The sequence below is a fragment of the Mesocricetus auratus genome, unplaced genomic scaffold (assembly GCF_017639785.1).
Source record: "Mesocricetus auratus isolate SY011 unplaced genomic scaffold, BCM_Maur_2.0 Super-Scaffold_100054, whole genome shotgun sequence".
Taxonomy (NCBI): Eukaryota; Metazoa; Chordata; class Mammalia; order Rodentia; family Cricetidae; genus Mesocricetus; species Mesocricetus auratus.
Genome location: NW_024429231.1, coordinates 1,377,039 through 1,404,151, shown reverse-complemented (window position 1 = coordinate 1,404,151; position 27,113 = coordinate 1,377,039). Strand labels below are relative to the sequence as shown.

The window sequence follows — 27,113 nt, the reverse complement described above, 5'->3', positions numbered from 1 at the left end:
GGATGTAGGGTTCAGAATGAAGTGCGTAGACCAGGCAGACTTAGGAGCAAGCACGGGTCCTGCAGCCTCTGGGGTTCTGCAACTCACAGTGTACAGGGTTTGAAAGTGAGGGGCTGGAGGAATGAGAGTGCCCTGGCCAGGAGGGTGGGACATGGCCACCACGGGCGTGGTCCTGCAGCGGGGGAGCACTGTTTAGGTTTCACAGAGGGTGCACAGTACCCAAAGAGGCTGCGAGTTGTGAATGTGGACAGAATGTCCTGGTCTTTATCTTGCTTCCCCATCACCCCTGTCCCTAGCACCCCGACAGGACTCATCTGGTCAGAGCCTTGAGAGCTTCAAAAGATCGTGAGTGCCTCTGGGTCCCAGGAAGAGGAGTCTATTGGCACTGAGAATCAAGGGAGGCTTTTCTGGGAGGTGGAGATGGAGAAGGAGTGGGGGTCCTTGGGATGGATCCTAGGGGGTTCACACCTCCTCTTAATGATCACAGGGGCGACGGGAAGTCAGAAGATGCGGGTGAGCTGGATTTCAGTGGCTTGTTGAAGAAGAGGTGAGTTGGCCTAGCTGGAAGAGATGGGATAGTTGGGGTCTTGGGAGAGGGATGATGGCCAAAATGCCAATACCTCATTTCTTATCAGCTTCACTGGGTTTTCTCCTTTTCTGCCCTCCCTCCCCTCCCTCCCTTCCCTTCCCCTCTTCTCCCCTTCCCCTCCCCTTCCCCTCCTCTCCCCTTCCCCTCCTCTCCCCTTCCCCTCCCCTTCCCCTCCTCTCCCCTTCCCCTCCTCTCCCCTTCCCCTCCCCTCCCTTCCCTTCCCCTCCCTCCCTTCCCTTCCCCTCCCCCTCCCTCCCTTCCCTTCGCCTTCCCCTCCCTCCCCTCCCCTTCCCTTCTCTCCCCCTCCCTCCCTCCCCTTCCCTTCCCCTTCCCTTCCCCTCCCCTCTCCTCCCCTCCCCTTCCCTTCCCCTCCCTCCCTCCCTCCCTCCCTCCCTCCCTCCCTCCATTCCTTCCTTTTTCTTTCCTTCTCTGTGTGGCGTATGAGTGTGTGTGAGGTGGGGGCAGAGGTTTTGATTTTTGGTGTTTTCTATCACTCCCCACTGTCTGTCTGTCTTTCTGTTTTTCTTTATTGTGTTTTGAAACAAAGCCTTGCTCAGAGTTTGCTATATAGACCGGTTTGACCTCAAGTTCATAGATATCTGCCTATCTTGGACATTCAGTTGCTGGGATTAAAGGTGTGGACTACCATGCCTGGCCTTTAACTTAATTTTTTGAGATAGGTCTCTCACTGAACTTGGAATTCAATAGGCTAGTTAGAGCAAGCTAACAAAGTCCAGGGGTCCACTTCTCTCCAGCTCCCTGTCCCCTGTACTTAGTTTTATTATGCCTGTGGGTTTGTACACCAGTGCAGTACCTGTGGGAGCCAGAAGAATGTGTTGATGTCCTAGAGCCAGAGCTACAGGTGGTTTGTGAGTTGCCAGGTTTGAGCACTGGGAACTGACTCTGGGTTCTCTGGAAAAGCTGTGTGTTCTTAACTGCAGAGCATGCCCTCCAGTCCACCCCTGTCTTTTACAGACTTGGGTCCTTATCGTTGTGCAGCAATACATTTGCCCAGAGCCTTCCCTTCGGCCTCCACCCCGAGGTTTTCTCTTTACTCCACACCATCTCCTCCACATCCGCATTCCTTCTCGCCCGTCCCCCGACCCCTGCCCAGAACGTCATCCAGTCAGCCATCTGCCCAACAAGTCCTCAACCTGTTCTCCCCTGAAGCCACCAGTCACGCATCCGCCCTGCTCACCCAGGCTTCCAGCCTCCTGCCTACCCCCTACCCATCACTGGTCCCCGCCCACCGATCCATCCACGCATCCTCATCCACATAGTTATCTGCCTCTCCATCTTCAAACCCGCCCATCCACTTCCCAATCCACTCTCTTCCCTACCAGCTTCCCAGTTCCCTATCCGCCCATCTGCCGTTACACTCAGACTCCAATTTGCCAATTCGTCCATCTGCTCTCCCCACACTCACGCCCTCCACCTATAAGGCGCTCATGCATCCCTATACCCATCTATCTCCCTTCCTGTTTATTCAACTGTACTTGCAACATCCTAACCAGACATCCACCACACACACCCAGCCAGCATTTTCCTTTCATCTCTTCACCCCATCACTGACACACCCAACCCCTTAGAGCCTTCTGTTAAATTTGGGAATGCGAGGTTGGTATTCTGTAGGTAAAAAATAATTGGACGGGGCTGTGAAAATGACTCAGTCGGTAAAGTGCTTGCTGTGCAAGTGTGAGGACCTGAGTTCGAATCCCCAGGACCCATGTAAAAGCCAGGTATAGAGCCATGCTTCTGTAGTCCCAGCAGGGGTGAAATGGGGATGGATATATTCCTGGAGTTTGCTGGCCAGCCAACCTAGACAGACCAGTGAGCTGCAGGTTCAGTGAGAGATCAGCCATGTCTCGGAAAACAAGGTGGACTAGGGAGATGTCTCCGTGGACAAGGGAGCCTCTCACCAAGCCTAACGACCTGCATTCAGTCCTTGGAAACCAGAACTGACTCCTGAGAACTGTTCTCTGCTATGGTGTGTGAATACACACACACACACACACACACACACACACACACTCGAGTTAAAAAAGACTTGATGGCAGCTTCTGGCCACACATGCAGATGCACACATGTGCACACATACACAGCAGAGTGGATAATTTACTGTTGTTCTTCAGAACACTTAGTCTGTCTCGTGTCCACCATCTTATTGGCCGTGTGCCCATCCTTCACGGCTCCAGTTTTCCCACTGGCAGTCCCGCTTACTGATCCAGTCCTCTGTGGGTCTTCTACCAAGCAGCCACAGGCTTGGCCATCTTGCTCAGCCATTAGCCATGCGTGTATGCAGCCTGCTATTCTCTATTCACATTTCTGTTTATCTGTCCTCTCACACTCTTCTCTCCGTGTAAATACAACATCCATGTCCCAAGCTCACCCGCGCATCTACTCCGCCCCTTCCTTCTTCCTCGCTGAAGCCCCCTGCATGCACCCCTCCACGTCCCATCCTTCTTCCTCCCTGAAGACCCCTGCATGCACCCCTCCACGCCCCTTCCTTCTTCCTCCCTGAAGCCCCCTGCACGCACCCCTCCACGCCCCTTCCTTCTTCCTCGCTGAAGACCCCTGCACGCACCCCTCCACGTCCCTTCCTTCTTCCTCGCTGAAGACCCCTGCACGCACCCCTCCACGTCCCTTCCTTCTTCCTCGCTGATGCCCCCTGCACGCACCCCTCCACGTGCGGCCGTCTGTCCATTAGGCGTTGGGTTAGAATGGAGGCATAGAGAAGCTGCACCTGATCCTGGTCTGGCTCCTTCAATGACTTGGGAAGACATGACATAGCCAAAGACAGGGACACAACACACGTGAGGGAGTTTGGTGTGGTTGGAGAAAGTGTCTGCAAGAACCTAGGACTTCAAGGCAAGAGCAAGTCACTGCCCTGGAGGAGCACAGGTTCCTCACAGAAGAGAACACTGGCACCAGGGTTTGCAGGAGGAAAGGGACACAAAGGCAGGAACATAAGAGGCTGGAAGCAGCTGAAAGCCCCGAGAGACAGAAAAGAGCCTGGAGTGCTAAGACAGGGCATGCATCTAGCTTGGATGGTTGGGGTGTGGTGGTGGGAAGGTGGGAAGGTCGGTGATTGCTGGGGCTCCCCCATGAAGTCAGTGGGGAGCCACAGCAAAGTTTAGAACGGGGAGGAGATGGCTTCTGATGTGGATGTTGGAAATGTTCTGTGGAGACCATGGGTGGAAAAACCTAGAAAGGAAGGTGGTTGGTAAATATGTTCTGGAAAGTGGATGGATGGGTAATCGGGTAAGAAGGCGAGGGATGGACGAGTGGATGGATAAGTGTGTGGGAAGGAGGGGGAAGGGATGGATGGATAAGTGTGTGGGAAGGAGGGGGAAGGGATGGATGGATAAGTGTGTGGGAAGGAGGGGGAAGGGATGGATGGATAAGTGTGTGGGAAGGAGGGGGAAGGGATGGATGCATAAGTGTGTGGGAAGGAGGGGGAAGGGATGGATGGATAAGTGTGTGGAAGGAGGGGGAAGGGATGGATGGATGAGTGTGTGGGCAGATGGGAAGGAGGGGGAAGGGATGGATGGATAAGTGTGTGGAAGGAGGGGGAAGGGATGGATGGATAAGTGTGTGGAAGGAGGGGGAAGGGATGGATGGATAAGTGTGTGGGAAGGAGGGGGAAGGGATGGATGGATAAGTGTGTGGGCGGATGGGAAGGATGGTCAGGGGATTAATATCCACTTGGATGGATGAGTCAATGAAATTGATGTGGACATGGATGGATGAGTGGATGGGTGGATGAGTGGGGAAGGAAAACAGTGGACTAAGGGTGGCTGTTTACCTGGTTAGATGAATGGGTGGGCAGAGGGCTGAATGGGAACTGGACGGACGGATGGACGGATGGATGAGTGGGGAGAGGGCCAAGGAAGAGAGGGAAGGATGATTGGATGATAAATGAATGGGTGTTTATATAGTTAGATGAGTGGACAGATGATGGAGGGAGGAATGGAAGGATGGGTGAGTGAGTGAGTGTTCAGATGGATGGGTAGGACACATGGACAATTTGATAGATGGATGAATGAATAGATATGTGAGTAGGGGAGAAGTAAATGGAGAGATGGATTTATGGGGGTAAGGGAAGGTGGAAGAAAAGATGGATGGATGATAACGCAGAGAAGTGTGGATAATGGATAAATGGGTGGATTGTAAAATAGAGGGGGGGATGGATGGGAGAATAAATTAGTAGGTGGATAGATGGAGAGATGTAGGGACAGATGTGTGGGTAAATGCTGGATGGTTGGATGATGGATGGACAGATAGATATGGATGATTAGATAGACTGATGTGTGGGTGAGGACTAGAACGGAGAGCTGAGTGGATGAAGGGAGGGAAGAATAAGGCTCAGAGTTACCAGGTACCCGATGAATAACAGTGAGGCACATCATGGGGGCACCTCAGCCTCCTCACTGCTGTGTCTCTGCACCCCCAGGGAAGTGGTTGAGGAGGAAAAGAAGAAGAAGAAGAAGGATGATGATGATCTGGGCATTCCCCCGGAGATCTGGGAGCTCCTGAAAGGAGCCAAGAAGAGCGAGTATGAGAAGATCGCCTTTCAGTACGGTATCACTGACCTCCGTGGCATGCTGAAGAGGCTCAAGAAGGCCAAGGTGGAGGTCAAGAAGAGCGCAGGTCAGCACTGACCGAGGGAGATGGGTTGTCCTCCAATACTCGGGACATCCGTACCCTGGTGAATCCAGCTTTTGTAGGTCCCAATCCAACAGGCGGTGGACCTCACTTTCAAAGGTCTCTAAAGCCCACAGGAGGCCTCCAGACTTGACTTTGGACAGCCCGAAGTCTGGGAGGAGGACCTCGCTCCTCTACAGATGATTAGGGCAACAAAGAACTCTCCTCTCTACCCCCTGGTCTCCTGTGCTCAACACTCGTCATCTCCATAACCCTTGGTCCTCCCTCTCCCCTGTGCGCCTCTCTCTATCCCTAGCCTTCACTAAGAAGTTGGACCCAGCCTACCAAGTAGACAGGGGCAACAAGATCAAGTTGGTAGTAGAGATCAGTGATCCAGACCTTCCTCTCAAGTGGTTCAAGAACGGCCAGGAGATCAAGCCAAGCAGCAAGTGTGTACACTGCAGTTGCTGCACAGAGGGTGGTCTGGAGGGAACGTCCAGAAATAAGTATGGGCTCCAACCTTCCCTTGCGGTTGTGTCTTCTATAATGGGTGCTCTCATACCAGGTACGTGTTTGAGAATGTGGGGAAGAAACGAATCCTCACCATCAACAAGTGCACACTGGCAGATGACGCCGCGTATGAGGTGGCAGTCAAAGAGGAGAAGTGCTTCACTGAACTCTTTGTTAAAGGTGGGGCTGGCTCCGCCCCCAGCCTGGGGAAGGAGGGGGGAGATCAAGCGGGCTGTAAACCTGCTGGCGCTCTCTCTCTCTCTCTCTCTCTCTCTCTCTCTCTCTCTCTCTCTGTCTCTCTGTCTCTCTGTCTCTCTGTCTTTCTCTCTCTGTCTCTGTCTCTCTCTGTCTCTGTCTCTGTCTGTCTCTCTCTGTCTCTCTGTCTCTGTCTCTGTCTCTGTCTCTGTCTCTCTCTCTCTCTCTCTCTCTCTCTCTCTCTCTCTCTTCACAGAGCCTCCAGTCCTGATTGTCACCCCACTGGAAGACCAGCAGGTGTTTGTGGGTGACCGAGTGGAAATGTGGGTAGAGGTGTCTGAAGAAGGTGCACAGGTCATGTGGTGAGTTGAGCTTTGGGTCCTTAGCTGAGCACAGCTGCCTTTAGGTCCATCACCTCAGCCATGGTCTCTAGCAGACCCAAGACTCCCTGGGAGGTTCTGATCCTTGCTCAGGAGACACCTGCCACCTCAGATGATTTCTTTAAGTTCCCCCTTTACTCGTGATCTCATTATTCTAGAACTGACTTCTGTTTGTCCCATTATCTTCAGGATCTTTTCCTGATTCCTCCTGTGTTTTTTTTAAATTTTGTTTTTTTTAAAGATTTATTTATTTATTATATATACAGTGTTTTGTCTGAATGTATGCCTGCAGGCCAGAAGAGGGCAGCAGATCTCATTACAGATGGTTACGAGCCTCCATGTGGTTGCTGGGAATGGCACTCAGGACCTTTGGAAGAGCAGCCAGTGCTCTTAACCGCTGGGCTATCTGTCCAGCCCAATCCCTCCTGTTGTACTGAATATTAATTCATCTGTCAGCCAGTTATTTGTCCTTGATCATCCACTTGTTTATCACGCTCTCATCCATCCATCATGTACCATCCACCCATCCATTATCCATCACCCATCCAACATCCCTCTACACACCCATCCTTCCGTCACCCACTGTTCTACCATTCCCCGTCCGTGCGTTACCCCTGCACCCTTCTATAACCATTCACCCAGTATCCTTCCGCCAGTCACTATCCGCCCATCATTCTGTAGCCATTCAACTAGCCATCCTTCCTGTCATCCATCCATCACCCCATATTCTTTTCCCTCTTTCCATCCATCCATCTGTCCATCTGCCCATCTATCATCAATATACTTTTTTTTTTTTTGGTTTTTCGAGGCAGGGTTTCTCTGTATTGCTTTGGAGGCTGTCCTGGAACTCACTCTGTAGACCAGGCTGGCCTCGAACTCACAGAGATCTACCTGCCGAGTGCTGGGATTAAAGGCGTGCGCCACCAACGCCAGGCTCCATCAATCTATTTTCTATTCATAACTTCATCTATTCACTTCTCCATCCGTCCCTCAACCCAAGCTCCTTTCTTTCCACCAATTCATTCAACCACTCACATCTCATCTTTCAACCCATCGTTGTCAGTCCATGCTTCTACCATTCACCCACCCAACCATCCCTTACCTCTCCGCCCACGCATTCTCCATCAAACCAGTCCTATGCTTGCCCATCCCTGCTCTATTCATGATCTATCCTGCCCCCCCTGAGACCACTGACCTGTCTTCCCTCCACCCAGGATGAAAGATGGTGTGGAAATGACACGGGAAGACGCCTACAAGGCACGCTACCGATTCAAGAAGGATGGGAAACGGCACATCCTCATCTACTCTGATGTGAGCCAGGAGGATGGAGGCCGCTACCAGGTCATAACCAACGGTGGCCAATGTGAGGCAGAACTCATTGTGGAAGGTACAGCTTTCTCTCAGAGGGCTGGAAAGACGCCTCTGGCCAGACTCCGCCTTGTGCTCAGACAGGGCACTCATGCTGCATTCCCATCTGCCTACCCCACTCACCACACGGCCCTGAATGAGGCGTGTCCTGCTGGGAATGAGTGTCCCAGTTTGTATATCGGCTCACTGTTACATAAAATGCCAGCCCTGGGGGAAAGGGAGCTAGAGAAGTTCCCATAGGATTCTATGTGCTGTGAGCCTATATTTCTATAAAAAAGAAAAGTAAGGCAAAGCAAAACAAAACAAGAAATCTATGTCATTTATGATCAAATAAATGAGTTTCCCATATATGGCCATTAAACAAGGGGTAGTGCACATCACACTCATGGGAATGGACTGCTAAGATCAGTTCTCAAATGATACTATTATACAGGGGAGAAAAGGATAACGGGAAGGGGGAAGAGGGGTGACAAAAATGAACACACACACACACACACACACACAGCTCTCCTTACCCAGAGGTTCTGTGTGCCAGCATCTTCTTAGTAAAATATTGGGAAAATAAATTACATCTTATTAGGGCATGCTAGCCAAAAATTCTACCACTGAGCTATCTATACCCCAGCCCCTCACTGGGGGATTTTAGGCAGGGACTCTACCACTGAACCACACCCCAGCCCCTCACTGGGGGGTTCTAGGCAGGGGCTCTACCACTGAGCCACACCCCAGCCCCTCACTGGGGGGTTCTAGGCAGGAGCTGTACCACTGAGCATGCCTCCAACCCACCACAGGGCCTTTGCATACACTCTTCCTGGGAGGCTCTCAGGGTTTTCTGTAGCACTTCCCCTGCCTTTCTCCAGCAATTTCACTCCTATTTGTGGAATTTCCTTGTTCACTACCCCCCACTAGAATGTGGCCCTCCATGTCCAATAGGTGGTTTGGGGCTTCCCCAGAACAGCATTCTACACACAGCAGGTGCTCACTAGTAGCGGTGGCCTGATTGGAGCAGCCGGGTTCCCTCCCTTCTTCCTTCTTACACAGAGAAGCAACTGGAGGTGTTGCAGGACATCGCAGACCTGACAGTGAAGGCCTCAGAACAGGCTGTGTTCAAGTGCGAGGTGTCTGACGAGAAGGTGACGGGCAAGTGGTACAAGAACGGGGTGGAGGTGCGGCCCAGCAAGAGGATCACCATCTCCCACTCGGGCAGGTGAGGCCCAGGCCGAGGGCGCGGTCTCCCACGCAGGCCTGTGAGGCCCAGGCCGAGGGCGCAGTCTCCCACTCGGGCAGGTGAGGCCCAGGCCGAGGGCGCCGTGCCAGCCCTGAGACTGGTTGAGTGGGACACATGTATCAGACTCACTGGTGTGGAAGGAGGGCTGTTTTCGTCTGAGTTTGTGGGTTGGTTGGGAGCTGACTGATCATCAGGTCTCACTGAAAAGGCACGGTACGGGGAGGAGTCAGCCGGGACCCCTGGGAAAGCAAGAGGCAGTGTGTAACACCTGAGATAAATACCTGTTCATCTGCTGAGTGCCTGAGAGCCGTGACTGGTCCAGGCCACACCCTCCTGGGTTTCTTCCTGAGAGCTGTCTGTCTCTAGAGCTGCTGGTGGCCTTCATACTGAGGGTGGATCTGGGTGCTGACAGGGAGCTTCTTGCAGGCCAGGTCTACCCTAGACGTTTTACAACTCTGAGACAGTGCCAACATTACCTCTGTTTATGGATGGAGAAACAGAGGTGCACAGAGACTTGATAGATTTCCCAAAGCCACACAACTAGGAAGTAGGATTTAAACTCGGGCCAGAAGATCACAAAACCTCAAGTCAAACTCAAGTATTTGAGTTCCATCCCCAGCACCCATACAAAAAGCTGGGCATTGTGGTGTGTGCCCACAATCCCAGCACTGGGGAGGCAGAGACAGGAGGATCTCTGGAGTTTGCTGGCTAGACAGCCTGGATTAATGGTTGATACCAGGTTCCAGTGAGAGGCTCTGTCTCAAAGTGGAGACGGACTGGAGAGAACATGATGAAGAGCATTGGCTGCTCTTGCAGAGGACCCAGGTTCAATTCCCAGCACCCCATGATGGCCCACAACCATCTGTAAACCCAGCTCTAGGGGATCCTGTGTCCTCTTAGGTACTACACATGTGCACACCCAGACGTATAAATAAGCCTCAAGGGAAAAATGTAGATGGTGCCTGGGGAATGGCCATGGTAGACCCTGGGCTCCACATTGCGCATGTTGGCCTCCATGGAAGCATATGGGGTGATCTGGCCTGACCCCGCCCGCCTCCTCTCTGCCTTTTAGATTCCACAAGCTGGTGATTGACGACGTCCGCCCTGAGGATGAGGGAGACTACACATTTGTGCCTGATGGCTACGCCCTGTCCCTGTCAGCCAAACTCAACTTCCTGGGTAGAGACAGCCTTGCTTTCCTACTAGGGATGGAGAAGCCACCCTCCCAGACCTCTAGCATCCCAGAACTTCTGTTGCAAGATTAAGATCTCTACTTGTACAATGGAGGCCGTAGCTAGTGTCTGTGGGGTCCATGGGTAGTCAGTGAGATATTCAGGGAGGGCATGGTGCGTGCTGATACATATCCATGGGGAGTACGAGTGGCTTGGGCATCTTTCCCTCCATAGGACCCCAGACTCAGGGTTTCTTCCAGAAGCTTCCTTCTGCCTCTGGATGATGAAGGAAAGATGAGGGAGGGAATGAGAGTTTAGCTCTAACCATTCCAACTCTTGTCCTTCCAGAAATCAAGGTGGAGTATGTACCCAAGCAAGGTAAGGGCCGGGTGGCCCCAGTATGACTCATGTCTGAGGGAGGAGGCTGGGTCTGAACCCTGCGGTCCAAGGGAGGAGGCTGGGGTCTAGACTTAGAATGTTGCTCCTCCGGGGGCCCTATGATGGTATTGGGAAGCCAGGTCCCCAGAGCTTCTTTCGTGCCACTAGAACCCCCGAAGATCCACCTGGACTGCTCAGGGAAGACGTCAGACAACTCAATTGTGGTGGTGGCTGGGAACAAGCTGCGGCTGGATGTGGCCATCTCTGGGGAGCCGCCTCCCGTTGCCACTTGGCTAAAGGGAGACGAGGTAGGCCTCTGCCCTGGCCCCTCTCCCTCTGGCTCTGCTAAATGGCTTCAGAAAAGTGGCTTTCCCTCTCTGAGCTTCATTTCTCTCTGAAATGAAGACATCTTTCTTCTGTGTGGAGCAGTTCTGAAGGTTGCAGGTTGTATTTGGTCTGCTCAAGGCATGGGCCCAACATCCGGGGTACTATACCCCATCCATTGATAGTTTCCTCCCACAGCTAGTTAGTCAAGGTTGACCGGTTCATCCATTCTTCAGTAACCCTTCCACCCACCACCCGTCACCCATAATCCATTGATTCCCTGGCAATCGATCCACTCACCCACCCACCATCCACTCACTCATCCATCTATCCCATCCACAACCCACCATCCACTCACTCATCCATCTATCCCATGCACAACCCACCATCCACTTACTTACCTGTCCATGTACCCATCCACACCCCCAAAGCCCACCCACCCATCCACCACCATCATCTATTCACCCTTTCATCAAAAAACTGCTTTGGCTTTTCTGTCCTGGCCCAGGAAAGTCACCTGTGCCTGGCAAAACACTGTGGTGGCAAGATGCTCGCCTCATAATGACTGGGACAGGCTGAGAGGAAGGGGCCAGGGCCCCATATCCTCTTCAATGGCACCCCCTACCAATGACCGGATGTCCTCTTTGATAGGCTCCGTCACCTCCCCCCCCGAGACAGGGTTTCTCTGTGTATCCCTGGCCGTACTGGAACTCGCTCTGTAGGCCAGGCTGGCCTCGAACTCAGAGATCCTCCTGCCTCTGCTTCCCGCGTGCTTTAGGTCTGTCACTTAAAGGCTCCGCCTCCTCCCAGCAATGTCATGGACTGGGACAAGCCTTCGGGCCTTGGGTCTTGGGTAACATTTATCCCAACTGTAGCATCACGGAGGTCCCCTCTTCTGGAACATGGACAGCACGGCTCCATGTTCATCCACTCTTTGCCCCACCCCCAGCTAACCGCTAAAGGTGCCACCGTCATCAGATGCAGTCCTTTGGGGAGGTGACACAAGCCACAGCTGCTCCCTGAGGTGGCTGAGACTGAGATACGGAGGTCAGAGAGCAGGAACTGTAGGAATCTGAGGCCACTTTTAGCTAGGAGCATCCAAAATGCTTCCTGGAAGAAGTGATGTCTTCCAGGTGGTCTTAAGAGCACAAGGAGGGGCTGGAGAGATGGCTCGGCAGTGAAGAGCACTGGCTGCTCCTCTGGTCCACGTGGGTTCAATTCCCACATGGCAGCTCAGAATTGTCTGTAACTTCAGTCAGGGGATCTGATACCTCATACATTAAAAAAAAAAAAGAGTGAGAGGAGGCTTGGGACAGAGGAGGAGTGGTTGGCATTCTAGGCAGGGCTCCACCACCAGAGTTTACCCCAGCACTGCACTGACCATCACTGCTCTTGGGAGGTAGAGGCAGAAGGAATAGGAGATCAAGGTCATCTTTGGCTACATAGGAAGTTTAATGCCAGTCCTGATTGCAAGAGACCCCGTCTCAGAAAACAACTAAGAAAAAGGAGAGACACATTGTGACTCTTGGAAACAAGGCATGCTTAGTGAAGGTGGGTGTGTGGGGAGGACGGAGGAGGAAAGTCAGGGTGAGTCCCGTGAGCCCCAACTCACACACGTGTGGTCGCAGAGAAGAGGTCCTGCAGCATGTCTGGTCTGGGGGCTGATGGGAGCCTGACGGCCGGCGGCCCGGCCCAGGTGTTCACAGCCACAGAGGGCAGGACACACATTGAGCATCGGCCGGTCTGCAGCAGCTTTGTGATTGAGAGTGCAGAACGGACAGATGAGGGTCGATACACCATCAAAGTCACCAACCCCGTGGGCGAGGATGTGGCCTCCATTTTCCTGCGGGTTGTGGGTAAGCAGGGGTCAAGGAGATGATGCATGGGGTGGCTTACTGAGGCCTCTAAGGGACACTCATTGTCCCTCACTCCCACCCAGATGTTCCCGACCCTCCAGAGGCTGTTCGTGTCACCTCGGTTGGAGAAGACTGGGCCATTCTGGTCTGGGAGCCACCCAAGTATGACGGAGGACAGCCAGTGACTGGTTAGCACCCACGCACCCGTGTCCCTGTGACTCCCATGTCCCCTAACCTTTGGTTCAGCTTTCACCTGAGTCCATAGCTTCCATGTGGGTCTCCCCCAAGAACTGAGTTCTCCTGGGACCTGGGTTTCCATGATTTCCTTTCTTTTTTTTTAAATATTTTATTTATTTATTATACAATCTTCTGCATGCCAGCAGAGGACACCAGATCTCATTCAAGGTGGTTGTGAGCCACATGTGGTTGCTGGGAATTGAACTCAGGTCCTTTGGAAGAACAGTCAGTGCTCTTAACCGCTGAGCCATCTCTCCAGCTCCATGATTTCCTTTCTTGATTTGCATGTACACATCATGTGGAGGCCAGGTCCACCCTGAGTGTCCTCCATCACTCTCCACCTTAGTTTTTGAGGCAGGGTCTCTCACTGAACCTAGAGTTCACCTATTACACCAGGCTGACTGGCCAGTGAGCCCAGCGCTGAGATTACAAGCACATACCACTACACCAGCTTTTATGTGAGTGCTGTGGATCCAAGCTCAGGCCTTCGTGATACACAAGCTAATGTCGGGCCATACCTGCAGCCCCCACACCCGGACCCCCTTTTGAGACGGGGTTTTACTGTGTAGCTCTGTCTCACCTAGAATCCACTCTGTAAACCAGGCTGGCCTCAAACGCACAGGTATCAGCTTGACTCTGCCTCCCGAGTGCTGGGGCTAAAGGTGTGCGCCACCACGCCCTGTCAGGTCTCCATCTGTTACTTCTTGATCCTTTCCCAGTGTTCATTGTTCCCCGGTGACCTGGAGATAAGTCTCATTTTGGCTTTATAGCCTGGGGATTTCTGTGACCCTTGGCTTCCCAAGGCCATGAATGGTAACCCCAGAAAACTCTGGGAAGCTGAGAGTCAAACTTATGGGTGTTGTATGACCCTTCCTGGCCGGAATGTGACACTAGATCTCACCACAACCCCCAAAACCCTTCTGCTTGGGGCGGCACAGGGTACCTGATGGAGCGGAAGAAGAAAGGTTCCCAGCGCTGGATGAAGCTCAACTTTGAAGTCTTCACTGAGACAACCTACCAGTCCACAAAGATGATCGAGGGCGTCCTCTACGAGATGCGGGTCTTCGCTGTCAATGCCATCGGTGTCTCACAGCCCAGCATGAACACCAAGCCCTTCATGCCCATTGGTACAATGACCTGTCCCTCCCCACCTGCCCCTCCCACTCACTCTGTCCTACATCCACCGCCAATCCTACACCTGGCCTTTGACCCACAGAGACTGGAGGAACTCGCGTGCGTGCGTGCGTGCGTGCGTGCGTGCGTGTGTGTGTGTGTGTGTGTGTGTGTGTGTGTGTGTGTGTGTGTGGTGCTGGAGATGGAACCCAGGACCTTGCACAAAACTCCAGCCCCTCACCGAGGGATTCTAGATACTGGCTCTACTACTGGGCCACATCCCCCAGCCTCTCACCTGCAGATTCTAGGTAGGCATTTTACATCTGAATTACAGTCCCAGCACCGCCTCCTCTATTTTTGGTCTTTTTGAAATGCATTCTCTCTATGTAGTCCTAGCTGGTCTAGAACTTGATATGTAGGCCAAGCTGGTCTTGAACTCACAGAGATCCTCCTGCTTTGGATCCCCAGTGCTAGGATTAAAGATGTGTGCCACCACACTGGCTTTTTGTTTCAGGCGTGGTTTTAATCTCCTCCATGCCCTCTCTCGCTCACTGGCTTTTGGCCCATCACAGTAATACCAGCCTCTGACCCTGCCCTCTCTTGCTGCCCCCTGGCCCCTTCTCTCTGGACCTGCAGCCCCCACAAGCGCACCCCAGCACCTCATAGTGGAGGATGTGACAGACACCACGACCACACTCAAGTGGCGGCCTCCAGACAGGATCGGCGCTGGCGGCATCGATGGCTACCTGGTGGAGTACTGCCTGGAGGGCTGTGAGTGGCACTCGGCTCTGTGTCGGGTCAGGGAGTGGACTTGGGAGTTGTACAGGCCAGCGATAGCCCCTTCCTCTGCCCGTCTCCATGGGGCAATGGCTTGTTATCTTTCTGTCCCTCCCTCTCTTATAGTTTCCTCTACCCTTCCCTCGCTCTTCTCTCTTCCTGTTCTCGTTCCTGTTTTAATAGTCTCCTTTCCCAGCCATCTGTGTAGCTGTCGGCTCCATTGTTGCTATCCCCACCTCTGCTGAGTGCCCCCCACAAACACACTCATGGTCACACTCAAGCACTTGTATACACCCACACAGAGCCATGAAGCACATTGGTATGCACACTCACACTAGTACACACATACTCCTTAAAGCCATGCACTCACACCCAGATATTCATTTACCTACCCATGTATGTGCACACTGGAATACGCACACTGGCATGCACACGCACACACACACACACACACACGCACGCATGCACACATGCACGTGCGCGTGCACACGCACGCACATGCACACACACACACAGAGCCGCACTTGCCTTTTGCGGTGTGGTTTTGGTCATCTTGGCCTGGGACTGTGACCACCACATCAAGTGACACAGGGAAGTGCTAATGTTGCCCCTTTCTCTTCCTAGCATTCCCTTCTTCATTCTCCAGCAGGCCAACGCCCCACTCTCCTACCCCTGAAATTTCTTGCACCATGTTTGAGCTGTGTGACTTCAAATAGCTTCTTAACCTCCCTGGGCCCCAGCTTCTTTGTCCTTGAGAAGGGGGTCACAGTGCTGAGGCAGGTGTGCTGTCTCCATGATGTGATGGGTGTGGCCCTCCACGCTGTCCTCAGGAATGCCTGACCAGTGCTGGGCTGTCACTGTGGTGTGGCTTTTTACCGGGGACAGTGGGGAGAGCAGTGCAGAGGCCCCCGACCCACGTGACTCCTTTCTCCAGCTGAGGAATGGGTCCCGGCTAACAAGGAACCCGTGGAACGGTGTGGCTTCACTGTCAAGGACCTCCCAACTGGAGCGAGGATCCTCTTCCGGGTTGTTGGGGTCAACATTGCAGGGCGCAGTGAGCCAGCCACTCTTCTCCAGCCGGTCACCATTAGGGAGATTGTGGGTGAGTAACACCTAGTCCCTGACTCAGCCGTGTCCTTCAGTGAGGGGCTCAGATGATGCCATCCCCTCTAGTGATTCCCAGCCCAATGCCAACGCCCTCTGTCCACACCCTCAGAGCAACCCAAGATCCGCCTCCCCCGCCACCTGCGACAGACCTACATCCGGAAAGTGGGGGAAGCCCTCAACCTTGTCATCCCCTTCCAGGTACTCATGCTGGGGTCGGTGTAGTCCTGGGGTTGGGATTATGAACAGGACCAGGGTCAGCGCTGGGATCAGGGTCAGAGTCAGGGCCAGGATTGGGGCTATGGACAGGGTTGGAGTTGGGGGGGGTCAGGCTAAGGACTGGGGTTGGAGCTGGGGAACCAATGCTGTGGACAGGGTCAAGTTCAGGGCCAGGACCATTGTTTGTGCTAAAGTCAGGGCCAGGGCTGGGGCTGGGGTCAGGGTCAGGGCTATGGCTGGGGTCAGGGTGGAGGTCAGAGATAGGGTTAGAATCAAACAGAATCGTAGCCAGAGTTCGGTAAGGATCAGAGCCTGGATTTGGGTCACGTACAAGTCCAGGATGGTATCAGGCCCAGGGTCAGTGATGTAGCCAGGCCCTCAGGCCTGGAGAGCTGACTCACCTGACATTATTCCCTCCCCCAGGGCAAGCCCCGGCCTCAGGTGGTGTGGACAAAGGGTGGGGCTCCCTTGGATACCTCCCGTGTGAATGTGCGGACCAGCGACTTCGACACGGTGTTCTTTGTGCGCCAGGCGGCCCGCTCTGACTCTGGAGAGTATGAGCTGAGTGTGCAGATTGAGAACATGAAGGACACTGCCACCATCCGCATCCGGGTCGTGGGTGCGAGGCTGGAGCCTGGGGGAGGAGGGATCAGACCGGGGTCAGGAGCCCATGGAGGAGGCCAGTAAGGGGTGGGAGGAGGGGGAGTCGGGGGGTGTCTGGGACTGGAGGATTGGAGGAACACGGCCAAAGGGAAGGAAGGGGGTTTGAAACAGGAAGGGTGAAAGGCAGGGCAGGGGCAGGACAGGGGCTCAGTTGATACTGTGCTTGTCCAATGAACATCAGTTGATACCGTGCTTGTCCAATGGACATCAGACCCTAGGGTCCATCGCAGCCCTGGATAAACTAAGTGTGGTGGCATATGCCTACAATCTCAGCACTCAGTAGCAGTAGGAAGATATAATATAATCTTTAATATAATCCTGGGGTATATAGTGGGTTTGAGATCAGCCTGGGCTACTACAACCAGTCAAAAAGCAAGGGAAAAAAATCAGGAGAGGAAGGAAGGGGCAGAGCCAGGCATCCGGACCCCTGGATGATGTGTAACCCCGACCGTCCTTCCAGAGAAGGCCGGGCCGGCAGAGAACGTCATGGTGAAGGAGGTGTGGGGCACCAACGCCCTGGTGGAGTGGCAGCCACCGAAGGATGACGGCAACAGTGAGGTCACAGGCTACTTCGTCCAGAAGGCTGACAAGAAAACCATGGTGAGGGAGCAGAGGGCTTGGGGGGCGCTGGAGGCCTGGGCAGAGTGGCGCTGAGCTGTCTTTCACAGTGGGAGGCTGAGGCTAGGAGACTGGGCCATTGAGAATGTGAGTGGGCGGAACCGGAAAGACAGTCTGTTTCTTCTACCCTGCCCCTCCGTGTGTACCCACGCGTGTCCTCCGTGCGCTTGCTTCCCCAATCCCAGGAGTGGTTCAATGTTTATGAACACAATCGCCACACCAGCTGCACAGTGTCCGATCTCATTGTGGGCAATGAGTACTACTTCCGAATCTTCAGCGAGAACATCTGCGGTCTCAGTGACACACCCGGCGTCTCCAAGAACACCGCTCGGATCCTCAAGACAGGTACAGGGCCTGGTTGCCTGGCTTGGAGCTGCAACTCCTGGCTGTTGGCCCCTGGCTGGGGTTGGAGTGGGACCCACCTTATACATGTCTCTTCTTCCCTAGGAATCACCTTAAAGCCACTGGAATACAGGGAGCATGATTTCCGAACAGCCCCCAAGTTCCTGACGCCGCTGACGGACAGGGTCGTGGTAGCAGGATATGCCGCAGCCCTCAACTGTGCTGTCAGAGGCCACCCAAAGGTGCCTTTAGCAGCACGTGGGCCCCAGACACACCGCACCAGCAGCTCCACTCTACAGCCCCTTGGGGGGAGGCCAAGTGTCAGTCAGTTCTGACTTTCCAGCCCCTGCTCTGTCTCTTCGCTGCCTGGCACACCTCATCCATGAAGCCCTCCTGTCCTGACTGAGGACAGTGTCACTCCCTGGGAAACCGGGGGAGCGGTGTTTATAATTGTACAGATCCCTGGGGTTTTCCTGAGTCACCCAGTCACAAGTTCACTCTTTTCTAATTTAAAACTGTCTTAAAATGTATGTGCATGTTGGGTATGCAGTATCCTATAGGCCAGAAAGGGCATTAGATTTCCTGGACCTGGAATTACAGGCAGCTATGAGCACCCTGGCATGGGTGCTGGGACTGAACCCAGTCTTTTAGAAAAGCAGCAGCACTTTTAACCCTGAACTATTTCTCTAGGCCTTGTCATTTTTCCTTTTCAAGATAAGGGTTCATGTCATCTAGGATGGCCTTGAACACATGACCCTTCTGCCTCTACTTTCTTTTTTTTTTGTTGTTTGTTTTTTGAGACAGGGTTTCTCTGTATTGTTTTGGAGGCTGTCCTGGAACTCACTCTGTAGACCAGGCTGGCCTCGAACTCACAGAGATCTACCTGCCTCTACCTCCCGAGTGCTGGGATTATAGTTGTGCACCACCAAGCCTGAGTATACTCATTCATTCATAAATCTATCCACCATCTCATTTGAACATGTGCCAATTAACTCATTTTTCTCAGCTCATTCATTCATTCATTCCATTTGCTGAATTACATACATCATTAATCCACAAATACTTTCCTGGACTTCATATGTGCTTCACAAATGGGACAAAGAAGTTGTTTGCATTGGGGAGAAAATGGCATTGATCTAAAATCTCACAGATAATATAAAACTGAGTGGTGTGATAAGCATGACAGAAACACAGGCAGTTCTGAGGCAGCGGAGGCGGCATCCCTGTCCAGGAGATGCCTGGCAAGGGAAGGGCAGAACTGGAGGAGGCGACAGATGGCGCCAGGGCCCTGAATGGGCACCCCGTCATCTGGGCTGTCCCTGTCGGCGAGCAGGAACAGTGGGAGGTGATGAGAGGGGGAATGGTGCCAAATTGGGGTCCCTAAGACGTAACCTCTGTTTTGAGAACAATGGGAGGTCCCACCTTCTCTGTGCACTAGGCGTCATGTACTTGTTTGTACAGGAGGAGGAACTGGGGGTCAGAAGGTAAAGTGACTGGTTCAAGTCCACCCGGTCACCTAGGGAGTGGCGTGGCGCCCCTCTGAATCAGCTTCCTCTCTGGTTTGCCTCCCTAGCCGAAGGTGGTATGGATGAAGAACAAGATGGAAATCCACGAGGACCCCAAATTCCTCATAACAAACTACCAGGGCATCCTGACGCTGAACATCCGCCGACCTTCGCCCTTTGATGCAGGGACCTATTCCTGCCGGGCCGTCAACGAGCTGGGGGAGGCCCTTGCTGAGTGCAAGCTGGACGTCCGAGGTGAGGAGGGAATGGTCCCCCGCTGGCTGCCCTCATCCAGGTCCCTTGGCAGTCCTACCCAAATGCCCCAGGCAGGAAGGGGAAACAGGTCATGCAAGGGCACCAGGCCCAGCTCAGACTTCACCTTCTACTTCTCAAATCCTCGGACAAGCCTCCTCCTGACCTTTGCCGCTGGAGTGAGAGCTGAGGTGACCATCCCCTGCACAGCCTCTCCAGCCTGGAGTTCACTGTGTTGTTTTACAGCCCTGTCCCCAGCTCCAGACTGAGTCCTCCCATTTCATCCACATTTATCGCAGACAGCCTGTGCCATTGGTAGGGCCACAGCAGCCACATTTGATCCTACTCCGGGCCTCTGCACATGCTCAACTGTCCTGGAAGTGAACTGTCCATCTCCTTTGCTGGCTTCAGTACACACCGAGGGAGGAAGCAGACCAGTGCCCCAGGGTACATGGTAGCATAGTCTGGCCCTGCTTTGAAGACATTTAACCGTACTGATGTGACTGGCCCCATGACGTCTTAGCAGACAGGGACGTGAGCCCCTCAAGGATGATTCCAGGATCCCCTCCCCCAGGCCCAGTGACTTCGCTCTGGATTCAGGCTCACCCACTATCTATTTTGCAGTCTTCTTTGTGGGTGACTAAGTCATCTCAGATGTACCCCCATTGCAGGTACCCACTGACTTCCTATGGCTGGTAGTTTCTCAGGACATCCCCATTTGGGATTTAAAATGACATCAATCTGTCAGGGGTGTGGTGTACATCTGTCATCTAGCAGGAAGCTGAAGTAGGAGAATTCTGAGTTTGAAGCCAACCTATGCTACAGAGCAAACTGTAAATCAGCCTGAGTTACATAGTATGATTTTGTCAAAATACTATAAAAAAAAAATCAAGCTGGGAAGTGGTGGAGCACGCCTTTAGTCCCAGCACTCGGGAGGCAGAGGCAGGTGGATCTCTGTGAGTTCGAGACCACCCTGGTCTACAGAGAGAGTTCCAGGACAGGCTCCAAAACAATACAGAGAAACCCTGTCTTGAAAAACCAGAAACAAAACAACCCCCCCCCAAAAGCCTATAAATTGAAACAACAAGGGCTGAAGGGGTGGTGTGGGGATTAAGAGCACTCGCTGCTCTTCCCGAGGGCCTGAGTTCAGTTCTCAGGACTCATATGGTGACTCACAACCCTCTGTAGGTCCAGTTCCAGGGCCTGAGTTCAGTCCTCAGGACTCATATGGTGACTCACAACCATCTGTAGGTCCAGTTCCGGGGCCTGAGTTCAGTCCTCAGGACTCATATGGTGACTCACAACCATCTGTAGGTCCAGTTCCAGGGCCTGAGTTCAGTTCTCAGGACTCATATGGTGACTCACAACCATCTGTAGGTCCAGTTCCAGGGCCTGAGTTCAGTTCTCAGGACTCATATGGTGACTCACAACCCTCTGTAGGTCCAGTTCCAGGGCCTGAGTTCAGTCCTCAGGACTCATATGGTGACTCACAACCATCTGTAGGTCCAGTTCCGGGGCTCCAAAGCTTTGCATACGCTCCTGAATGCACATGGCACATAAACTCAAGCAGGCACACACGTAAAATCAATGAATACATTTTAGAGCACAAATGCAAAATAAAATGGCCAGGCATGACAAATACAACTACAGTTCTTAGGTGCTGGAGACAGGAACATCAAAAGGCTGGCCAGCCTTGACTTCGTAGAAAGTTGGATGCCATGAGACCTTTCTCAGAAAGAGAAAGGAAAACGGTGTGGGTCTGGAGATGTGGCTTGTGGGTAGAGTGCTCATCTAGTGTAAAGCCGTGGTTCCTTCTCCGGCACGCTAAACCCGGGCATGGTGCTGCATCACTGTCATCCCAGCACTTGGGAGAAGGAAGCAAGAGCATCAGGAGTTCAAGGACATTCTCGGCTACATATCTGAGTTCAAGACCAGCTGGGGCTACATGCGGCCCTGCTGAGGGAGAGAGAAATGACCATGACTCCACTGAGTTAGGGACAGTCGCTGGTGGGAACTTCCTTGCCCCATCTGCTGGTCACATGCATTCATGCAGCTAGAGTGATGTTGGGAAGAGGCATGGCGCAGCCCACCTCACTCTGCCTCACCGGCTCTCATTTCTCCTGTAGTGCCACAGTGACAGCTCATCGTCTGTTAGAGAAGTCAGCAGAGTCTGGACACCAGTCCTGCAACCCTTGGATGGCGGCACTCATCCATCCGCTACCACGACCACAGTGATAAAATATCGCTACTCAAACTATCATGTGTTCATCCTTCCAGAGTCTGATTCTTGTTCCCTGGGGGTGGGGTTAGTCACTCTGGGGTCGGGATGGCTCCCGCCACAAGCAGCCTTAAAGGTCACGTACCATCGAGGTTGCCATCTTCGCAGGCATTTACAATAGTCAAAGGGGAATCTCATGCCCTGTGGCCTGAACTCTTGTGAACATTATTACCCACAGAGAGATGGAGACAGGCTGGTTGACACCCCCAAAGGGCAGCACATCCAAGCTGATCAAGACAGGCTTAGATACACCTGCCACCTTGGTATCTGAAAGGCTGGGGCAGAGCTAGAAAGGTCAGAGCCACCCTGGGCAATTAAATGACACCCTGCATTAAAATATAAAAGAGAAAAGAGGACCTGGAGCATGCCTCAGTGGTACAGCCCCTGCCTAGAATGCCCCAGAGACCGACTTACGCTGTGGCTAAATGGAAGAGTGCTTCCTTAGAATGTGGAGGCTCTGGGTTTCATCTCCACTGGGGGGAAAAGAAAGAAGACTACTGGAAAGGCACCAAGGACACAGAGGGAAACCTAGAGGCAGCCTGCTGCCTTGGCGACTGTGGCATAAAGAGCCAGGACCTGTGTGTTCGTTCTTAAGAGCCCGATCTTTATTAACTTTAAAAATCCATCTCTCTGGCTCTGAAGTGAGCTGGCTTGATCTCATCCTTTGGCGATCTAGAAGGATCTTGTCTAAATCAGAGTCCCCAGAGTTCTGAGACCTGCGGGTCCAGTCTGGCCTCTGTGGCTTGAAGCTAAGGAGAAGAGTGTGTTATCTGAGAGCCGGCCCAGCACGGGGGGCTGAGGTTGGGATAGGGGGGCCTGCAGATGTCCCACCTTCTAGAGCTGCTGGCCTCTTTCAGGGAACAGGGCATGTGTGGCCAGGCTGAGCCCACCCCTTCAATGAGTAGGTTTCCCTCCCTAGATCCCACTTGGTGCCAAGAGGAGGCAGGGAGGGCTGTGTGCCCTCAGGAACCTACAGGCAGTTGGGCTAGGAATACCAGCCACAGTTCCCACTCTGCTGCCAGACCCTGTCGCCTTCTCCTTAGAACCCCTAAGAAGCAGGAGGAATGGATGGGTAACATCTTTCTTCAGGCGCAGGGATCCAGGCCTAGTTCTCCTCCCTTAGACCCAGGGGTCCAGGCCCCAGCCCTCTTCCCTCAGACCCAGGCATCCAGGATCCAACCTTCCTCCCTCAGACCCAGCAGGCCTACCTGGTCCCTTTCCATCCTTCCTGGCCCAACATCCCCGGGCTCGCGGCCCCACCCTCACCTCGGGGGGCCGCAACTGTCCCTCCTCGCCCTCCTCGCCCTCCTCCTCGTCTTCGTCCTCAGGCGCGGTGTCCTCGTGCGTGAAGGGCACTGCGCAGGCGAGCGAGTGGAAGCGCAGGCGGTAGAGCAGACGCACCCAGCGGCCGAACTCGCGGTCGCGGGTCTCCGCGGGCGCGCGCAGCTGCAGGTAGAAGGCACGACCCGTGCGGAACTTCACCTTGAGTTGCTGGCGGCTCTCATTGTGCACGAAGAGCTGCACGAATTGCAAGGGGAACAGCCTGACGGGGGAAGGGCGGCTCAGTTGCGGCCTCTGGCACCTCCTGGTGTCTCTAGCCCTGTGGCCATCCCTACGGGGACTCCCAGTTTGGAATAGGTCATGGAATGCCTCTGGTGGCCCTCTCTCTCATCCTGGTCCTGTCCTACTGCCAAGTCCTCATCTGAGCCCCATCGGGCCACCAGAGGACCATGCTTAGCATCTTAGCTTAGCCCAACCGGAGTCAAAGCTGGGTCCTCCCTGTGAACCAGAGCTCCTGTTTAGGGAGGTCTGCCTCTGGCCTATTTATAATCTCCATCACCCCATGTGACAGACAGCTCTCCATCTATGCTGTTTCCTTTGCCTACAATGTGAGGGTTCCCTGGATTCTGAACTCTGGCCTGATTTTGCCCAGTCCTGTTTCCCTAATATGGAAAACCACTGAAAGGGTGCTTGTGAATATTTGAATAAACAAATTGCTCAGACTTTCAGCTAGACTCTAACAAAGGAAAGGAAGATAGTGTCCCAAGAGAGTGAGTAATCTGGCCCAGGCCACATAGCAGGGGGTGGAAACAAGGCCTGTGTTCATAACCCTGGGGTTTGTTAGCTACAGCAAGCAGCGGGCCACCACACCCTCCTCTGACATGGTCATACTGCCTGGGACCTAACGTGTACAGCCTCTTCATTCCTGTGCACACAAATACACATGACACGGTGACCCCAAGTCACTGGACAACGGGTGTCCCCTAAGTGTAAATTTACACACTACTCACCCTGTGCCAGGTGCTTCATGAAACACAAATAGGAAGGACTGTCCTGCCCCGCCCCCTCCGTGTTCCAGATGAGGAGACCCGGGCACAGTACAGAGGAGACAATGAAGTCTGACCCCAAGTCTGGGATTGCTAACTTGTTCAAGAATGTCCCAGTTACAGTGACAAGTAGGGCAAGTCAAGGTGGCTCAGCCTGGACCCAGAAGTAGCCTGGGGTGGAGATGGGGCTGATTGCTAACAGGGTCTGTCAGTTGGTGTGGAACTGGTTGTGTCCCTGAGCTTGGCCCTGAACTTGTGATCCTCCAGCCTTCACCCCCCGAGGGCTGGGATTACAGTTTTTCATCACTTTGCTGGCTGCAGGCAGGAGATGAAAGGGCCAGAGGGACCCCAAACTTGTATTTAATATGCAAACACTGTTGCTGAAAACAGTGCAGTTTGCCAGGGCAGAAAACTGCTTTGAGTAATGTTCTCCACTAGGCAGGGAGGTAATTGAGTGAGTTCAGGCACATTTTCCCCTTTCTGCTTTTTTTGAGACAAGGTCTCATATAGCCCCAGCTTACTGAAATCTATGGGCCAGGATGGCCTTAATCTCAGAGATTTGTCGGCCCCTGCCTCTAAAGATGTGAGTCACCATGTCCAGCTGAAATCTTTCTCTCCTTCTTTCCTTCCTTCCTTCCTGCCTGCCTGCCTTGTGCATGCCAGGCAAATGAACTATGCAGCTGAGTCCTCTTTAAGAGTGACTTGCAATGGGGTGTTGGTGGTGCACACCTTTAATTCCAGCACTCGGGAGGCAGAGGCAGGTGGATCTCTTTGAGTTTGAGACCAGTCTGGTCTATAAGAGCTAGTTCTAGGATAGCCTCCAAAGCCACAGAGAAACCCTGTCTTGGGAAAAAAAAAAAAAAAGGAATGACTTGCATGTATGCATGCACTTGATGTGGTGGCCACAAGTTAATGTCAAGTGTGTTCCTCCATCACTGTCACCTCTAGTTCTGAGACAGGGTTTCTCACTGAACCTGAACCCAAATGATTGGGTAGACTGGCTGGCCAGCAGACTCCAAGGATCCTCATCTCTGTCTTTCCCAATACTGGGATTACCATGGGACCTGACTTTAAAATTTTTTTTTCAAGACAGAGTTTTTCTTTGTAACAGCCCTGGCTGTCCTGGAACTCACAGAGATCCACCTGCTTCTGCCTCCCAAGTGCAGGGATTAAAGGCGTGTGCCACCACACACAGCTGCTACCCAGCTTTTTACATGGCTGTTGGCCTGCAAACACAGTACCCCCTTTTTACTTTTTAAGACAAAGGTCTCTCCAAGCAGAAAAAAAAAAGACAAAGATCTCACTAAGTTGTCCAGACTGGCCAGGAGTCACTCTTATAACTCAAGCTGGCCTTAACCCTCCCTGCCTCGACCTCCTGAGCAGTTAGTTGGGATGGCAGGCTTGCACCGTTAGGCTGGGCCCTTTCCTGTGTTCTCCCCGTCTCTCACAAACTGAGGTAGTATGGGAAAGGGATACTAGAGTGTGCACACGAGCTACAAGTGTCTGCGATTGGAGCAGGGCGGGGCCTAGGCGGGAAAGGGGGTGCTCTGCATGGAGGTCTGCACTTGGGCTAGGCGGGGAAGGGGGTGCTCTGCGTGGAGGTCTGCACTTGGGCTAGGCGGGAAAGGGGGTGCTCTGCGTGGAGGTCTGCACTTGGGCCCTTGACCATCACATGCTAAGTGTCCAGTGTGGGGAGCAGGGCGTAGCAGTGGACTTGACTCTGAGACACGAATTGTGAGGGGCCTCAGGTTCTGCTCCGGTTCCTGGCCTGCTCCGTGGGACCCTGGGCCGAGGGCCCGGGCTCTGAGTCTTACTTTATCTCTCTGGGACAGAGAAGCACCCGGGAAACATAAAGCATTGTGTCACATTGTGACCCTGTGGTGTCACTGAGGACTGTCCTTCATCTTGCCTGCCTGGTGACTTTTGGGAACCTCCCTGTCAGCTCTCTGAGCAGGGTTGCCTGGTAAGTACTGGTGCCGCTCTTGGTCCCCAAAGCTTGGGTAGCAGAATGGTGGCTGTGAGGATGGAGGAGGGACCAGGAAGGGCAGTCACCCGAGGAGTTGCAGGCGTCCATTCTCCTTGTCGGGGCCAGCCAGCAGCAGCAGGTCTGGCAGCTCCAGGGCTGGACTAGAGGCTGCCACCCCCATGGTGACCTTGTTGGCGACTTCTCCAAATCGTGTCACCTGGGGTCAGAAGTTAGAGGCAGGATAGATGGAGGACTGAACTGAACAGGGATCTGGTGGGTGTTGGGAATCTTGTCAGGGTCACGAATAGGGAGTTGAAAGCGGGTTAGGGGCTGGGAATGCGGCTCAGTACACAGCACCTGCCTAGTGCGGGGTGAAGCTAGGCGGTAGAGCTCCTGTCAGCATCCACAGTACCACACACACAAACTTGTGCGGCAGATATTTTAGGATTAAAGGATAAGAACCATAGGCGTGTGCAGTCGATGAATCTGAGACAAAGGCTTCTGAAGCCACAAACAAGCCAAAGGATCGGCGATGCGAGGGGAGAGGGTTCGACAGGGCGATGGGTCATGGGGGCTGGCCACAGTTCGCAGAGCAGGGGCTCGGTACCACACAGGGGCGGAGGTCCGGGGCTCCACACCTGCACGAAGTTGCTCTCAAAGATGGCGAAGTCGCGCAGCTGGTCGAACTCGCCGCTTAGGAGGTGACGCTGGAGGCGCCCAGGGCGACAGGGGGCGTAGGCTGGAACCAGGGGGCGGTCTGCAGGGGCGAAGGGCTGGCATCCACCCCAGGAGGCCAGGTACATGTCCCCCGACAGGGGGCGCACGCGAGGCAGCGGCCTCCGCATGGCGGGCCCCATGCCTTCCCGGGCTCCCTCACCAGGGCCAACCCCTCCGGGCAAGGCTCCTCCCCTCCCCTGCCATCCCATCTGAACCGGCCTCACCAGCTCCGCCGGGGGCCGGCTTAAGATCGCGCCCGCCCTTCATCGCCACGCCCCGGCCCTGGGTGGGAACGCAGGGTGGAGCCAAGGCCCGAGGGATAAGATGTGGGGGGTCCAGCGCCTGTGACAT

The 27,113-nt window shown here is 53.7% G+C and overlaps 2 protein-coding genes across 9 annotated transcripts in view; one reads left to right on the top strand and one right to left on the bottom strand.

The window, feature by feature from the left end:
- Mybpc2 (myosin binding protein C2) overlaps positions 1 to 21,731 on the top strand; it is a 25,209-nt gene extending 3,478 nt beyond the window's left edge. Inside the window, exons 6-28 of the mRNA XM_021235760.2 lie at positions 297 to 345; positions 488 to 547; positions 5,043 to 5,239; positions 5,550 to 5,682; positions 5,799 to 5,923; positions 6,195 to 6,300; positions 7,533 to 7,705; positions 8,728 to 8,893; positions 9,987 to 10,093; positions 10,435 to 10,464; positions 10,633 to 10,772; positions 12,485 to 12,644; positions 12,728 to 12,832; positions 13,820 to 14,008; positions 14,631 to 14,765; positions 15,706 to 15,873; positions 15,988 to 16,076; positions 16,518 to 16,713; positions 17,218 to 17,357; positions 17,561 to 17,720; positions 17,823 to 17,959; positions 19,291 to 19,477; positions 21,601 to 21,731. Of these exons, the coding sequence (XP_021091419.2) occupies positions 297 to 345; positions 488 to 547; positions 5,043 to 5,239; positions 5,550 to 5,682; positions 5,799 to 5,923; positions 6,195 to 6,300; positions 7,533 to 7,705; positions 8,728 to 8,893; positions 9,987 to 10,093; positions 10,435 to 10,464; positions 10,633 to 10,772; positions 12,485 to 12,644; positions 12,728 to 12,832; positions 13,820 to 14,008; positions 14,631 to 14,765; positions 15,706 to 15,873; positions 15,988 to 16,076; positions 16,518 to 16,713; positions 17,218 to 17,357; positions 17,561 to 17,720; positions 17,823 to 17,959; positions 19,291 to 19,477; positions 21,601 to 21,611 (2,963 nt within the window). The 3' untranslated portion in view covers positions 21,612 to 21,731. The remainder of the gene's footprint in view (positions 1 to 296; positions 346 to 487; positions 548 to 5,042; positions 5,240 to 5,549; positions 5,683 to 5,798; positions 5,924 to 6,194; positions 6,301 to 7,532; positions 7,706 to 8,727; positions 8,894 to 9,986; positions 10,094 to 10,434; positions 10,465 to 10,632; positions 10,773 to 12,484; positions 12,645 to 12,727; positions 12,833 to 13,819; positions 14,009 to 14,630; positions 14,766 to 15,705; positions 15,874 to 15,987; positions 16,077 to 16,517; positions 16,714 to 17,217; positions 17,358 to 17,560; positions 17,721 to 17,822; positions 17,960 to 19,290; positions 19,478 to 21,600) is intronic.
- Fam71e1 (family with sequence similarity 71 member E1) lies at positions 21,054 to 27,113 on the bottom strand. Of its 8 annotated transcripts, none has more exons than XM_040736001.1 (5): positions 26,987 to 27,113; positions 26,684 to 26,784; positions 26,132 to 26,262; positions 22,961 to 23,295; positions 21,054 to 21,430 (listed from the first exon to the last, which is right to left on the bottom strand). In XM_040736001.1, exons 1-5 carry the CDS (start codon positions 27,111 to 27,113, stop codon positions 21,150 to 21,152), a joined length of 975 nt encoding a protein of 324 aa, XP_040591935.1. In that variant the 3' UTR covers positions 21,054 to 21,149. The 8 variants fall into 8 exon arrangements, 7 of the variants coding, with proteins under 7 accessions (XP_040591935.1, XP_021091420.1, XP_040591934.1 ...); XM_005084775.4 differs by lacking the exon at positions 21,054 to 21,430 and adding an exon at positions 22,336 to 22,501 and having other exon boundaries at positions 23,019 to 23,295; positions 26,684 to 26,802; XM_040736002.1 differs by lacking the exons at positions 21,054 to 21,430; positions 26,987 to 27,113 and adding exons at positions 22,336 to 22,501; positions 22,727 to 22,800 and having other exon boundaries at positions 26,684 to 26,979.

Excerpts from the sequence above, each read along its gene's own strand:
- Fam71e1 (XM_021235761.2), bottom strand. The coding sequence starts at position 26,971 with ATGGGATGGCAGGGGAGGGGAGGAGCCTTGCCCGGAGGGGTTGGCCCT. Across the intron at positions 26,263-26,683 it reads TTGAGAGCAACTTCGTGCAG|GTGACACGATTTGGAGAAGT; the intron begins GTGTGGAGCCCC and ends TTCTGACCCCAG. Across the intron at positions 23,296-26,131 it reads GGACGCCTGCAACTCCTCGG|GCTGTTCCCCTTGCAATTCG; the intron begins GTGACTGCCCTT and ends TTCCCCCGTCAG.